At 36.4% G+C, this 17,155-nt stretch overlaps 1 protein-coding gene and 1 long non-coding RNA gene across 3 annotated transcripts; one reads left to right on the top strand and one right to left on the bottom strand.

Annotated features, from left to right (window-relative positions):
- Positions 1-252: 252 nt before the first annotated feature.
- On the top strand, positions 253-5,428 carry LOC311281584. Of its 2 annotated transcripts, none has more exons than XR_014625820.1 (3): positions 253-451; positions 853-1,014; positions 5,092-5,428. It is a non-coding gene; the product is annotated as an uncharacterized lncRNA (long non-coding RNA). The 2 variants fall into 2 exon arrangements; XR_014625821.1 differs by lacking the exon at positions 5,092-5,428 and adding an exon at positions 3,021-3,088.
- A 1,740-nt stretch (positions 5,429-7,168) lies between these two features.
- LOC311282220 (endothelin-3) lies at positions 7,169-16,257 on the bottom strand. The gene is made up of 4 exons (XM_084395854.1): positions 15,898-16,257; positions 14,467-14,701; positions 10,123-10,260; positions 7,169-8,258 (listed from the first exon to the last, which is right to left on the bottom strand). The coding sequence occupies exons 1-4, from the start codon at positions 15,965-15,967 to the stop codon at positions 8,240-8,242; spliced, it is 462 nt and encodes a 153-aa protein (XP_084251980.1). The 5' UTR covers positions 15,968-16,257; the 3' UTR covers positions 7,169-8,239.
- Positions 16,258-17,155: the final 898 nt, after the last annotated feature.

Below are 17,155 nucleotides of genomic sequence, written 5' to 3'. Positions count from 1 at the left end.
GATATATATTTTTTTCGTTTTAGGCTTTGCACTCTGATGGCCATTGTTAATGTAAGTGCTTTTAAGTAGTGTTACAGTTATAGTCTATATGTGGTAAACAAAAAAATGCTGTCAAATTCTGTCAGTTCTGTGATCGTGCTTTTGAATCGTTGTCAGAATTTCGCTAGCACATGAAAATCCATGTTCCTAATGCTGTTCTCAAATGTAGTAGGCCTATTCCTGATTGCCATCCCATGGTCCAACTACTCCCTAATTCAAAGAAGTTAGACAGTGTTATCCTTCAAGCAGATAAGTAGAGATTATTCAGCAAATCTCATTAATTTGTAATATGTTTTATGTTTTGGTTCTGTTGATCAAGGTTGTGCTGTCCTTTTTAAAAATTGTTTCAGGAATTTGCATCGCTGATGTCCAGCAATCTACATTTGCCAGAAAGTCCACGACTTATTTCCTGGTATGTAAACATTAAAGGGGTAGATGAAACCTAAAATGAAAAGCCATCATTTACTCACCCCACTGCAAAATATGTTTTTCTTAATTAGTGTTTTTATTTTGTTTACAGTCCAGATATCTACAATTCTTACATGAAGAAGCATTTAATAGACACGTAAAAATTGTCTTGTTTTCTTAAAGAATAAGTCAAAATTAAGTGAGTTTATGCTTAAAACAAACAAAATTATATGCCAGTGCATTTTAGCATTCTAACCAATTTTAATTTTTTGTTTAAAAATTTAATTCATAGAACTATGAATAGACAACTACATCGAACCACAGTGGAACCCACAGTAGTTATTTTAATTATTAATATTATTTATTTATTCTTTTTTTTTTGTTTGTTTTTTGTTTTCATTACAGGTCAATCTCTAAGCAACCAGTGCTGGATATTAAGTTTGGAAGGTCAAGGTGTGTGTGAAGGATCACAGCCTCTTCATCACTGGCCTGGCAGCGCTGTTTGCCTCCTCCTCTAACTTCAGCTTGCAGTACCAGGAAGAGGCAGCACCTTGAGTTTGTTCAGAGGTTAGTCATTGGCATATTTGCCATTCATATATATACAATGCTATGCATAAGTTTAGACACCCATACTAAAGTTGACTAAAAAGAGGAATAAAAAATCATCTTTTGGAAACTGAACTTAATGCCTTAATTTATGAATAATGCATCGTAAATAAATAAATGTTCTTCCTTAAAATACAGGGTGCATAAGTTTGGACACCCCTATGTTAAATTCCCATAGAGACAGGCAGATTTTTATTTTTAAAGGCCAGTTACTTCATGGATCCAGGATACTATGCATCCTGATAAAGTTCCCTTGGCCTTTGGAATTAAAATAGCCCCACATCATCACATAGCCTTCACCATACCTAGAGATTGGCATGGTTTTATTTCAGTTAGCCTAATAGCTAGTTTGATTTGCATTGAGAGATGATCTTATGGAAAGTACCTCATGCCAATCTCTAGGTATGGTGAAGGCTATGTGATGATGTGGGGCTATTTTAATTCCAAAGGCCAAGGGAACTTTATCAGGATGCATAGTATCCCCCCAAACAATAAAAAATAAATACTTAAAAATAAAAATCTGCCTGTCTCTATGGGAATTTAACATAGGGGTGTCCAAACTTATGCACCCTGTATTTTAAGGAAGAACATTTATTTATTTACGATACATTATTCATTCACAAAGAAAATTGGTGTCTTTAAAGGTTGGATTTTTCCTAATTTTTTAAATTAAGGCATTAAGTTCAATTTCCAAAAGATGATTTTTTTTATTCCTCTTTTTAGTCAACTTTAGCATGGGTGTCTAAACTTATGCATAGCACTGTGTGTATATATATATATATATATATATATATTAGACTGAATTGTGTCACTAACCTTGACTTGACAGTATTTATTATGTTGACTACTGGTATGAACAATATGGCCCTGGTTTTCCATACAGGGCTTAGCTTAAGCCAGGTCTAGGCCTTAATAAAATTAGGGTATTTAAGCAGCTTTTATAATAATGTATCATAAAAAAAAAAAAAAACATTACTGGTGTGCATCTTGAGATAAAACAGTGGCAGTCATATATTTTAAGATATGTCAGTGCAAGTTGTTTTCAGTTGAAGGATTAGTGAAAATTCTGTCATTAATTATTCACCCTCATGTCGTTCCAAACCTGTAAGACCTTCGTTCATCTTCAGAACACAAATTAAGATATTTTTGATGAAATCTGAGAGGTTTCTGAACCACCCATAGACAGCAACGTCTTTGCAACTTTTAAGGCCCAGAAAGCTAGTAAAAACATTGTTTAAATAATCCATGTAACTAGTGCAACCTTAAAGGAGAACTCCGGTAAATTTTTTGTAAATTTGGAGTGCTGTCAATACAGAGAACAACGACAAAAATCGGTGTTGCCTACACCGTGTTATCCTCTTTTTAAAATTTGCATCCTGTTGACTTCAAGTTTTAAACCTGCTTTTAGCCTCGTAACATCCTTGATGTGTCATTACAAGTGCCCAGCCATGTGAGTGATTCCTTCAGAGTGAACACGGGTGAATCTGACTGCAGTAGATGTGAAAGATATCTTGTTGAAACATCTACAAATGTCCATATATAGGTGAAAATGCCCCTTGAAATCAATTTAAGGTGGCAAATATTACCCCTTAATAAAAAATGTTAATTTCTGTCACTGCTGTAAACTGACCACTGCATAGAATATGAAAAATATGAATATCTTTGTCAGTCAGCTGTCAACAGGCCTAAACAAGCCATGGCACCAAGCACAGAAACACAATCAGTAAAATGTTATCTAATTATTATCAAGAAAACTTTGAAAATATCGATCGAGACATATTTTGTCAATATTGCACACCCCTAATGCATGGTATTAATTTTGATTTCTTCGGGTCTTAAAAAGGTCTTAAAAAGCCTTAAATTTGACTTTAAAAAATGTGCAGAAACCCTGCTTCATAATATTTAGGGTTGAACCACTGTAGCTATATATTTACCAATGTTTTTTCCACTTTTTTGGGCTTTGACAGTTGCAATGATATTGATATCAATGGAAGGACAAAACTATCAGATTTCATCAAAAATATCTTCATTTGTGTCCTGAAGATGAACAAAAGTCTTGAGGGTGAGTAATAATGACAGAATTTTAATTTTTGGGTGCAAACATGCATTTTAGTCTGGTAAATCATGTTGTCATATATGCAATAAACATTGCAAGGCTTGCAATTAAGTTAAATAATTTCTGTCACAAAGGTTTGGGCTGGATTCTGGCAGTGTGTGCTCTATATAAACGGAGAGTCTAAAGACTGCCTTTCCACTGATACTCTGATGGCACCAGATGAGGGGATGATATTGTTAATGAGCTGGGTGATGAGTAGACAAAAGTTGTAGAAGAAAACTTTAAATCTGGCAACCCCACTTCCAAAAATTTAGTTAGTTGACAGTGCGCATGTAAACAGACACATTGAGTTGATGTATTTTACCAGGGCAGAAAAAATATCAGTTATTGATCACAACATCCAACATTGTATTTTTTTTTTTTTTTTTTTCACAACATCCAACATTGCATTTTTTTTTTTATGTTGTTCAGTTTTAGACAGCTTTTGTGCTGTCTCTCTTTGTCAAAATATCAGGGGTGCAAACAGCGCGCTTTTCGGCGCCTCCCGCTTTTTTCACGTCAGTTTGGGTGACTTGTGTGAATCGTGCAGATCCGAAGAGTTTTTTTTAAGGAGGGGAGGGGGGATGGGCGTTGAGAGGGTCTGATTATAATTTAACCAACAGTAATTCTGGATTGCGTCCACCAACAAGTAAATAGGAAATAAGCGAATCAGAACACTGCGCGCCAAACCAGCAGTATGTGCGCAAGCGTGAACCACTAGTGTTTCTGTCTCACTCTGGATCTGCCACTGCATCACATTTCTCTCTGCGTGGCGTGGAGTGTCCGTTTTTATGTCGGCTCTCATGTTAACTGGTTAGAGCTTGTGTTAGAGCACAATGCCTGCGTGACACACACACTTCTCGAGCCGCGCCGAAACCGCATGCTAGAAATAGAACCGTAACCGACGCCTATTTTTCACGCGACACGCAAGAGTGTTGGAAGTTTTCAGACAAAATAGAAGGCGCAAATACATATTAATAAATTAAATTTTGATGCTTGAAAGTCTCTCGGTTTTGACAAATGCATATATAATTGCAATTTAAAAAATAGGCCTAATTATCGATTTTCAAATATTGCCCCTGTCAATAGGCCTACAGAACGAAATATTCTGTAGCCTATTTTGCCGTCAATACTGCCGACGTTGTCTTTGCTGTATCAGGCTATATATATTATGTTTAACATCCAAATGTAGATGGTCTGTCGGCGCACAGAGCCACTCAGTCGCAGACAGCACGTGAAGTTCGTGAACACCGAATTCCCTTTTCTTTCTTATCTATTTGTGTTTGAACAAACATGTGCACGAAAAAATAAGCCAGTGTCCGTCTCAACGAGTTTCCCCGTAAACGCAGTCAAAATAAAACGGATGCGTGTCATTACCGGTATTAGATACGTGCATTCGTCTTAAAGGGACAGCACCCAATGTACCTGCAGCTGTTTGTGTCAATCAAACAACAAAAGAGAAAGAGCTTAATCACGTTTTGTCTAAAGATAAACTGTATTAATACTTAATACAGTTAATTTACCTGAAAAACATAAAGTACTGCTTTATTTCTCGTGTATTTGTGTTTTATTGTATTTATATTTGTATTTTGTTTATTAGTTTCTATGCAGATGCACTAGGCCTACCCTACACAATTACCCCAATCATCCTAGAATTATTAATTCTTTACAAAAAGAGCTATTCAAATCATCAGGTGAAATTGTTTTCAGGAAGTAGCAGTAAAGCAAGAAGAAGAAGTGCAAGATAGTTTTTCTAAATTTCATTTGACTCTATGTGCCTATAGGGGTGGGTTGGGGATGGTGGCAATGTAGTATCTGGATATTTGCCGCGGGACGAGGGCTTCGATTACCTCTCTCTTTTTTGACCATACATGTGTTTGCACCCCTGAAAATATATACCTTCAGTTAATAATATTTAATTGTTGTTTTTTTCTGCCTTTTAGTTTCTTGACATCAATCCTGAACGTGGATCAAAAACAAAGAAAGGACAGGTAACTTCAAAGAAAACTGGCCAAGTTGTGCAAAACAAGAACACCACTGTAAGCCTACAGGTGTCCTCACTTCTGCGAAACCTTGCAGACTTTGAATGGGATTTCGTTTGCGTTTTTATGGACTTCAAAAAAGAATCAGCATTTCACTGTCGTTATAAAGCTTGGAAGAGCCAGGACATTTTTTAATAGAACTCTGATTGTATTCGTCTGAAAGAAGAATGTCAGATACACCTAGGATGACTTGAGGGTGAGTAAATCATGTGCTAATTTAAATTTTTGGGTGAACTATTCCTTTAAGTGCTGACTGTTACCGGTTTGTTGTTAAGTGTTAAAATTGCATTTATGTTTAAAAAGTAATTCAGCCAACATGTTCACAGAAGGCAATTTAACTAAATAAATGTTTTAAAACCCAGAAAATGTTGTTTTCTTTTTCCTAGTGTGACTACTCTTATGAAACCTTAAAGTATAATATTTTAATTATGTAATAATAAAAGCAGTATTCCCTGTAAAAATACAATTTATTGCTGTCGACAAGTTTAATAATGTAAAATGTGGTATATACTGTATTTGGTAATTACAGTGGAGTACTGTAAATGCTGTTTACTGTAGTAGTGCTGTAAAAATACAGTATGTGGATAGCAGCCCAGCTGCCAGTATTTAACTAAATTTACAGTGAAAAGTTTTACAGTGTACATGCATGTGATACTGATGCATTTTTAAAGCTGTGGCATATGGTTATGGTACTTTGTGGATGTATTTGTCAAAAATGACAAAACACTGCATTATTGTATTAAAATACTATATTTTGTATTCACACAATAAACAAAATCTCCAACTATAGGCATTTAATTTCAAGGCATTCAGATATAAGATTTGTATCCCTAATATATGTGAAAGTATGTACTATAGAAATAAGTACATATATGCATGTATACATATATGCGTCATATATGCATGTACATATATGCGTCATATATGCATGTATACATATATGCGTCATGTATGCATGTATACATATATGCGTCATGTATGCATGTATACATATATGCGTCATGTATGCATGTATACATATATGCGTCATATATGCATGTATACATATATGCGTCTTACATATATTTCACATATATGTGCATATACGGGAAAATATATGGCACTTACATGAAAACGGCCATTTTTGATATATTTTGAAATATATGTTTCATATATGTATATGTATTTTACATATATGAATTTTGCATATATTCTCATATATGCAGCAGACATACATGGGCACTAACATTATATATGTAATTTACATATATTGACATATATTACATTTCTGTATGGGCTGGCCTAAAATCAGCCAACAAAAATACATTTTCGACATCAATTACATAGTATTATGAATGCAACACTTCCAAATGTTGTGTGTAGAACACTGAGATGTTTTTTTTTTTTTTTTTTGATTCAGATTCAGATTCATAATCTTATTTTACAGTTAAAGAACTAGTATATTTTTTATACTTATACTTTTCATTCACTAAACTCCCATATTTCAAGTAAAATTAAGTTTTACTGCCTTTGCTTTAGATAGATGTCTGTAAAAGTGCTTTTACACAGATGTTGAAATGAATGAAATGCATGTCATAATCATTTAGCTTGTTCACAATATTAAAGAGCTTAAGAAATGTAAAATCACAAAGCATATTATCTTTGAACTCTACCTAAAGGTATTCCTATGAGAACTGTGATGGACCTGTTTTTGATGTGTGTTTCTCCCATCATGCACCGTGGGAATTACCTCTTGTTTTGAGGGCACATTCCAAGACAGCAAACAATTCTTGCCAGGCCCCCCGTGTGAAAGGATAAGACGTACCTTGGTGAAGTAATGAGAGAACATATTCAACCCTGAGGCCAGACGGCATTAATTTTACATTTGATCCACAAGTTTCAAATTAGCTTAGCAGAATAATCTCAGCATTCTTTAGTTTAATGTTTTGTTGCTCACAGTTGAGCTCCATATGGACAAACAATAACACAAGTCGTGGATATAAAAACAGCAAAGGTTTTAATTTAATAATAAACAGAGAATCTGTACAGGACTTTTTGTACAAATGACCTATATGACGGCCATGAAAAGTGAGAACAGGCGCGATCCATTTCAGGTGATGAATTTCATCAGTTTCATCTCTGGAATGAGTTATTTTTGTGTGTGTGACTCAAATAACTAAAAAAAGAACTAAAAAGCTTTGAATAAATAAAGGATGGTTTATCTTGTAATGGTTTTAAATGTAATATAATATTGCCATTTTTTTTAGATTTGGAGAATGTATTGAAAACATGTTTGGTTAGTGTAATAAATATATAATCTATAATGCATATACTCTCTATTACAGTTATTCATATGTTGTGTGTTATTGTGGCATTTAAAATGGACATCTTGAGATTAGTCATAAAATGCATGGTTTCTTTTATGCTTGGAGAGAGCCAGGAATATTCCTTTTGTCTTTTCGTTAATTATTTATATTCACAAGGAAACTTCAAATCATGAAAGGCCATATTAAATACAAACATATTTTTTAGAATAAGCCAATGTTGCAATGTAGAGTTTGCTGTACAGTACTTTTTTTTTTTTTTAAATATATTGTTCAACACATATTTTAAGAAAGTCCTTTAAATATTACATGATGGCGATTGGTCTGAAAAGGTTAAAATATTTTTCAAAGTCCTGCGTTAAAATGCTTATTCAACCCCACCATGCATGTCTGATCTGGAAGTCAGATCATAGTGGCAAGCCAAATTTGGGCCATCACAGACATCTCACCTAAATGCATAAGACACACACGTTCACATTGAGAGTGGCAGTCCATGCATGGCTTCTTCTTTAGCTTAGGTGCAGTTATGTAATGCTTTCACGATCACAGCGCCAGTCCTCTCCAAACATTCTGTTCCTTGGCTCTGCTCTTTAATTCTCCCTCTCCGTAATAGAATCCCGATGGGCTTCCTTTTGGACAGACATGAACCTTTTCTCTGAGGTGATTCTCCAGGTGTTGGGACAGAAGAATGAACAGGCAGTGCAACAGATGAGTAAATATCAGTTTAGCTGTGCTCCAATGGATGATCATGTAGACCTGCCCCTTCTGAAGGAGAACGACAAAAAAAGAAAACAAAGTATTGATGGGATAGTGAAAGCTGGTGGAAGTGACATTAAATCTATTTAATGAAAACAGGTGCATTGAATGTGCCTACATTTTGATGATATTTAGATAAATACACAAATATTTGTACTGTATTACTAAATAGTCTATAATAATCCACACAACCCAGGCTTATTGGTAAAATGTGTCTGTGGTGATAATCGCACATTTCACAACTCTTTCAAAGTGAAATGTCCGAATTATCAGAAGCATATGTAGCATATGTTTTTTGTCTTCAGGAGCCGTTTGTATTGTTAGCACGTGGTGAAGGCAGGATCGTGAAAAATCTTAACAAGTGTTTTAGGAGGTGTGTGCCTCCGTGTCCCGTGGTGTTTTTGACACCAGAGACACTAGGGCTGTCACTTTGCATTCGAAAATTGATTGCACAATCGATCGGACCAATCAACACAAGTTTCGAAAACGAAAATAAGGAATCGATTTTAACGGCCTTCTCTCGGAGCATGTCCAGCTCGTCACGATACGCTTGCAGCGAACGCGCGTCACACAGCAACTGCAGGCTCTGACCCACACACACACATAACAGCAGATTATACTTATGCATAATGTGTCTCTTTTTACTACAAAAATGTGAATTCTGCCGGTATTCAGACAGTCTCATGCATACAGATACAGATTCGGGCTACGGTCTACAATCGCCTACGTAGGTGAAACTTGTTTGACGTAAACAGCCATGTTGAAGACTGCAGTGAAGTTTTTCATTGATGTTATGTCAGTCCACTCTGCTTATTGTTGCACTCCTGTTTGTCATTGTGCACGAAACTTCACGCCAATAAATCATCAGGAATATTGCTGACTTGTGCGCGTCTCAAGCGCCCTCTTTACGTTCGTCCTAATACCTGTTAGTTGTCCGTGGATTTGCCTATATTTGGCGTTGAAAATGGAAACGTCTTTAGACATGGAAAATCGATTTTACAATCGATTGAATGAACACTTACGTCTCAAAAATCGAACAGGATTTTTTCACAAAAGTGACAGCCCTAGAGGACACACATTTGTTGTTTATTTTATAATTAAAGTATTATGTTGAACGTTCGCCAGTTCAATAACAGCTTCCCTCTTTTCTTCTCCTTCAGACAAAGAAGTTGATGACGTGTGCTAAGGGCGCCCTCTTATACTTCCGGGACCTCCGCTAAAGGCAAGGCAAGGCAAGGCAAGTTTATTTATATAGCACATTTCATACACAATGGCAATTCAAAGTGCTTTACATAGAAGAAATTAAAATAATAAAAGAAATAAGAATAATTAAAACAGTTTAGAAAAATAAAATAAAATACAGTACAGTACAAACAGTCGGACGAGCATTGGCACAGTGCTCATTCAGTAAATGCATAGCTAAACAGATGTGTTTTGACAAAAGTGACAGCCCTACAGGCCCTAAAGACGTCACGGACTGTCACCAACCAATCATATTATAGTGTTTTCACACGTGCTTCCGACACCGGATACGCTGATGGCGTCCCCATAGCGTCAATCCAAGACCTTAAAGTCTTAAAGTTCTGCATAATTAAGGGTGTGGCCACTTGAGTGACAGATGGACTGCCGCTGATGTCACTACTAGCCGTTTGTCTACTGTCTGTTAGCATCACGTCACCTCAGCTAATCCGCCTTTATGCCCATTTTCGGTTATCTGGGAGTGACGCGCTACCAAGATGGGCTTCAAAAATGCTCTTCAGAAACCTGCGCGTGACGTCACGGACACTGCATATTTTTTTACAGTCTATGGTAGAGGCACACTTTCCCAATGAGCCTATGTTGGTACTTTAGCGGTTTGAGGGTGTACTGTTACCTCTGACTGCAGAAAGCGGTACACTCTTGGTCCTTGTGTAAAGCACACGTGCAGCGCTGACCTCCTGCGCTGGCCTCGGCAGAACGCCGTATCCGCTGGGAGCCTCTATAACTTGACATGCCATATGGGACAGTGCGCCTGCCAATACATAAAGGGGAAAGGGTTATGACCTTGCAGCAAACCGTGAAAGTGAGAAAGGCTTTTAATGCTTTGATTTACTTAAAGGACTTGGACCACCAAGCCTTCTATCTTTTTTTTAAGAAAAGTTCAAATTCTCCCTTGAAATTATACGGTATATCACGTCTCCATCCACCTTAAAATGTCAGCGTCTGGAAGTTTACAGAAGGATTTAATCTGTGCTCAGAGTATTTGTGCAGTGTTTCACTGCCCTAGTTTGATCTTTCTTTTGCACTCATGGAGCAGGTTACATACACAATCTGCCTGGTCTGAAATGTGACACTGAACCATGAATAATGTGGAGGTCAGAAAATTGTCAGCACCATCCCAGATTATGAATGTGATCGGCATGCCAACCTCACTGTACAAACACCTGAGCATGGATATGAATATGGTAAAACGCATTAAATTGAGAGAATTGGACTCTTATTGATAGCTGTCAGCATTATTAAATGACCCTTAATGTTTAATAAACATGCACACTCAGGGCCGTCGCTAGTGGGGTGAAAGGTGGTGACAATTATAGGGGCCCCGCTGCCCAGGGGCCCCACAAAATCCAGCAGTTATACTATATAGACCCCTGTTGTATGAATAATTCTAATATGTATATTAGTTGTATGCCTGAGATTTAAATGAAAACCAATTTTTGTTTTTTTTATATCTGCTTCTTTTACCACCCTAAAAATGGTTTAGTCCGATCTAAAGTATTTATTAATTATTCAGTCAGTGACAAACATCAGAAGGACCCAATGAAATTGTAAGTCCCACCCCAGCTCGTGAACAGAACCAATCAGAGTTGAGGCGGCAGTGCCTGAAGTTATCGATGAACTTGGTGGAAGAGCAGGAGACTGACTGCCAAATAAATGTCGGGGAAAAGAAAAGATAAATCAGGGTACCAGAAACGCCATGAAAAGAAGGAGAGGGAAGCCAGGAGAGTTGTTGTATCCCAGTCGATAAAGACGTCCTTAAAGACAGGTTGTATTGTTATTTCGCTGGGAATAAGAAAACTGCCGGTGTTGTGGCAAATTCTGACCCCCGCCGAATTATTACCCCCTAATATTTGTAGGTTTAGGATTAGTTGTGGGGGAGGGGTTAGGATTAGGCAACAGATACTGACTTCAACGAGGGTAATAATTTGGCAGGGAGTCGAAATTCGGCACAACACCGGGGACTGTCACTTTTCATTATCGGTGCGCGTCACAATCGACCGAATCGTTACGTGGTCAAAATCCATGTCTTTTTACACTATTGTAAATAGAGTTAAAAAATTGACACGAGTCACGACTCATTGCATTATGCACTGACCTGCCGGCTGATGATGTATTTATTACATCCAGAAAACACGAATACCACACACTGCACTTGAATGAATTACCAGTTCCATATTATCTTTATTAAAAAATGATTTTATTTTTTAAATTTGACTGCATTCTTGCAATTTCTAAATGTTTACTTTTTGATTTATGAATTATAACAGACTGATGGGAAAAACACATTATTTTGCTGTTACTTTTTTAAAATTGGTTTTATTATTATGCAACAATTTCTTGCTTTTTGTTGGTTTTTATATAAACATTTAACTTTTAAAATAAAGGTTTTACAACAACATCACCTTCATCTGTTATATGTGGGCCTCCATGCTCATCTATTGTACAGTATATGATATTGGTGGAGGGTGGTGGGGGCCCACATCAATCTTTTTTCAGGGGGCCCCGAATCCTCTAGTGAACACACTTTTAGAGGATTCGGGTTCTTTAAAAGGTTTCTTTAAACATTAAAGGATTTTTCAAGTGCTTTCCTGTAGCTCAAACAGTAGCTCGTTGGCGCTTACATCACCAAGATCGTGGGTTCGATTCCCAGAGAAAGCAAGAACTGATAAGAATGTAAATTTGTACCTTGCAGTGTAAGTCGCTTTGGATAAAAGCATCTGCCAAATGTTATATTATATTATGCAATTATTTAAGACTTATATAGAATCTTTTGGGTATAAATAGTTCTTTAAAATGTAGGGCTAAAAATCTTTCAAACCCTACAAAAATCGTAGGGTTCAAAACAGGTATGTGATTTATATAACTTTTTAGGAGTTCCCATGCATGGGATCATTTAATGGATATAGTTTTAATAAATTTTTATTTTGATTGAATTTTATTGATTAAATAGCTTGTAAACATATTTTACCACAAGAAAAAAATGAAATCACCTGTTAAACATTAAAGCATTGTGCAATCATTCAAGATGTTTATCCTTATATAGAGCTTTTTTTTTTTTGGCATAAAGAATTTTAAAACTTAATTTTTAAAATCAAATCAAGAACCCTATAGTTCTATATAGAACCCCATTGAACCTTTTTCCCAAAGAGTGCCGAGGATGCATAGAACTTTTAAGAATGACAGGCGTATCAATTCTACAGAAATCTACTGCAGATTCTGTGTTCACTGAAAAACCAGTTTGGTTCGAAAATGTCCAGTGGTAGTAATATTTAACAGTAAGAATAACAAGATACAACAAAATACACAACCTATTTCATTAAAACTACACCTCCGCTCATCATGCACAGCTTGGTTTGAGGACTTTAACAGCTCAATGATTACATGACTTACGCAACGCACGGGCCAACTTCCAGTTCATTAGACCTCGTGTTTTTTGGTAACACCTCAATAAAGGACTCTTATTTATACTGCATGGAAACTAATGAAGCAGACTCCGAGGCTCAGTAAATCTGAACAGCTGTTCTCAGGGAGCTAAAGGCCTCATCTGCTAAGAGTTACTTCTGCAAACATCCAGTCATGAAAGCGTTCTCTTTGATCTCGTCTATTCTCTTTAGCCAGTATTATGTGCCAGACAAGTGCCTAGACAAGTGGCTGAGAATATTAATTACTCTCAGAGAGAAGAATTACTCTAGGCTATGCTGACCCACATTTCAACATTTCTGAAGTTTTTCTTTATGAACATGACTTATGATATATTCTCTTTAACAAGTTGATATATTTCACATATAATATGTGACCCCCCCCCCCCCCCCCCCCCCACACACACACACACACACACACACACACACACACACACACACACACAAAACCTACCCATCCCAGAAAACTTTCTGCATTTTTACATTTCCAAAAACTCATTCTGTATGATTTACAAGCTTGTGTACCCATGGGGACCTCAGTTTAGGTCCCCACTGTGACACGAGTCCCCATGAGTCTGTGTGCATTCAGGTTGAAGTCCCCACCGGGATAGAAAAACAGGTACACACACACACACACACACACACTCACTCACACAAATTAAAATGTCAACTTTAGTTGGTGACATATAGTTTTGCTAATTTACTAAGACGGAGCTCGTAGCAGACACTGAAACATTTCCCGAAACTACTTACGGCTCTCTTAATAAAGATAAGTTACTCTATAAGGATACGTTAATCATCATCATGTACAATAAAATATTATTCTGAACATTTTGGATAAGAATGATGCATGAGAATGTTTGCAGTGTTATCTCTGTGATAAGGAAGGGCAGGCCAGTGAATAATTCAGTTCTGACAGAAAGGAGAACGTTTGTCCACGCGCCTCTGTTGAGTTTGTATAGACTGCCAAATGTAATTCTTCTAAGACTTCTTGCAGTTTAAATATAATGCAGCAACACATTTTTCTTTTGGTTACACTTTATTTTAAGATGACGCTTTTACATTGAGCTTCCTCAGATAAGTAAATTTAATTAACTACATGCATTTACTATAGAGTTATGGTTAAGAGTTTGGTTCAGGGTTAGTTATTATGCATCATTTACTGTTATTACCATAGTAACACCTTAAATTAAAGAGTTTCCCCAAATTGTAATCATTTTATTCTTCTTATTAAATGTCACAATAGTTAGTGGTTTGATTATTTCATACATTTTACAAGTGCATGGCATCTGTACAGTAGATTGTCATTCAAAATATTTCTTGGGGTTATTAATAAGAACCATAAACCCTTGACACAATAAGTTTTATTTAATTACAAATGTTTTGGTGTTCAAGTAGCCCTATTCATAAATTCATCTATTCACTATTATTTATGCTATGCCATTTACCAATAAATGCCACTTAAAGATTGTTTAAATCAAAGTTAGCCATTGTAAATCCATCTTTAAAGTAAGAGGTAAACAGTAAAAGAGACGTACTCAGGTGTGTTGATCCAGATGATGTCCAGGTGACAGTAGTAAACACACTCCTTGTCTTTGTAGGAGTAACATGTGCATCTCTTGGCTCTCTTCCGTGGTTTTATGAGCTGGCAGAAATAACACACTCCAGGTTTATTAGCAGAATCACCAAACTGCTTAGGAGTCGCACTTGATACTTTAGTAAAGTCCTTCGCTGTGTTTTTCACAAGCACATCTCGACGAAACGTGGAAAAGCCTGAGTATGAAAATGCTTTAATTAGAACAATGTCAAGACTATTCATTCAAATGATCTCATGTTGCAGCAGCACTAAAACATCGTCATAGTTTGACTTTGTCACCTTAAAAAGAATGTGCTTGATATCATAACCTAAAAATGTGCTTCATGTGGTAAGAATTTTAAAAAAAGTCCTATAATAGTCAAAAATAGGCATATCATTTATGAGTGACATTTACTATTTTAAGGGTCAAAGCCTTAGGTTTCCTCAGGGTGTGAAATAGGCAGTAAGGCACCGGGTCACAACTCAATAATGAAGGGTTGAACCCTGAAGAAAAAAGGTTTCAAACCTTTAGGTAAAGATTTAGACAGAGCCCGTATTTTCCCAATGCAGGAGCAGGGGCCGGTTGCACAAAGTCTTTATGTACTAACATTTAAATGAATCATTTGATACAATGCACTTATTGTGTGTTTTTACAACTTGTACGGATGTAATAAATCTTTGTAATTACATCTATAATTTCCCTGTTGACACTTCCCTTACCCTTTAACCATGCACACACAAACATATTTCACCAAACCTGTCCTGACTTTACCTGTATCACTCCTCAACAGCAAGCACAAGTGTTTTGCTATTCAACATCAATGCAATAACCACATTGTTTAATGCAAGTACATAGTTAAGGACCCTAATATAAAGTGTGACCCATAAACCCATAAATTAAGACCCTGTCTTAATAACTAGTCTCACCTACTGGCAGTTATTCACTCTTACTTTTCAGACTCAGATTAGACCAAACTACCTGTGTAACTGACTTCAATAGTTAGGACCAATCTTGAAGAAAAAAATGAGGTTATTAACTTTTAAGACTAGTCTAAGATGTTTATGCAAGCGGTCGCAGGTAAACAATGTGGTCGACGCTGTCTTACAATTTCGATCACGTTGAACATCATGATCTGCTGTCATTACTGTACGTACAGTATCAAGTGTTTTACGTTCCTTTTCTAGTGGCGCCAAATTAGATTTTAAAATAGTCGGCACCACTGAAGTCACCTCGATGCATGCATCATCTAACTCCTCAATATAGCCTATATGTTTAAAATACTTTTTTATAATATAGCCTAACGTGTTCTGTGCTTTAATAAGTATTTTTTTGGTAATTATGTGCACAGGGTGATTTTAGTCCACCGTACAATGCAATGCAATCTAAACCCACCGTTGGCCATTGCGACTGTTAGTCCAATAAAAAGCAAAATTCCCAAATGTAGTAATGACACCTTGGCCATCCCAGTTATTCCAGATAGTCTCCGTGAAAAAGATAAGTCAGTTTAAAATCCAGGATTGACTAGAAGTGCTGAGTGATCCACGTGCAGTTAGAAGTAGCATGTTGCTGTTTGCGGCGTTATTCCCACACGGACTGTCATGTGTTCAGGCAGAAGAGTGGAGCTCGCCAGAAACATCCTCAGGTCCTGCAGATGCTGCTCTTACTGCGCTGTTTCTCTCGCTGGGGTTTTATAGTGAACATCTATCATCAGCTCGAGAAGACCCGCCCGCTGGAGCCCAGCCTCACTTCTACAGCTCAATCAGCTGTCAGTCAGAATATTACATCACACGCAGATCTGAACGTTATCACATTATTTATCAAATAATCCACAGACATAGCGTGAGGCTCTACGTGTAATAAGTAAGCCTAACTAATAAATAAAAAATATAAGCCTAACTAAGTCTCTGGTAATTACAGAGGTCTGATATCAATTGAGAAAGTCCCTTTCAATATTTTATTTGTTCTGTCTACAGATCTATTCATCAAGAGACCACACTAGTGCAATGCAGCTTTAAGAGCTGTTAGGAAAATTAACTATTTATTCAAGTGGGCATATAAGAGTGTTTCAAATTTGATTGATAAAAATAAAATGAACTCAAATAAATATGTATTACCAGGGTTGTAATACATATTTGGGGGCTGGCTGCTTTTCACGGGCTCTCCAACTCATAGAGAGAACACACTGAAAACTGCATGTTTGTTATGGTGTACAGTATAATTTAACTTTTAATTTCAAAATCATTTTTAATTAAATCTAATTAAATTTCATCTTATTTAATTAAAATCTAATATCTGGCAGTAAATTGTATCCAGTGCTTGTTCTTTGCCCCAACGTTGCTCTTTTAATGCTTCTGAGAGACTTTGGACTTTTAATTCTTCAACCATAATTCTCAATTTCCTTTTTTTTTTAACAAATTTTGCAGAAAGGATATTTTTTACATCTCGTACCATTATACTACTACCTGAAGTGTCAGAAAATGTCCTTATACTGAACTACAACTCAAACCACAAGCACAAGAATGTGGATTCATTTAAAGCCTTGTTAGCAGATTTGTGTCCATATTTCCTCACTGCCTAAATATCAGCATCGCAGACTTTTACAAAGAATTTACAAAGAATTGTAGAAATACTGCTGTTATCTATTCTCCTT

The sequence above is a fragment of the Rutilus rutilus genome, assembly GCF_951802725.1.
Source record: "Rutilus rutilus genome assembly, chromosome: 22".
In the NCBI taxonomy this organism is placed as follows: Eukaryota; Metazoa; Chordata; class Actinopteri; order Cypriniformes; family Leuciscidae; genus Rutilus; species Rutilus rutilus.
Note: the sequence above shows the minus strand (reverse complement) of the source record. Positions and strands in the feature narration are given on the sequence as shown.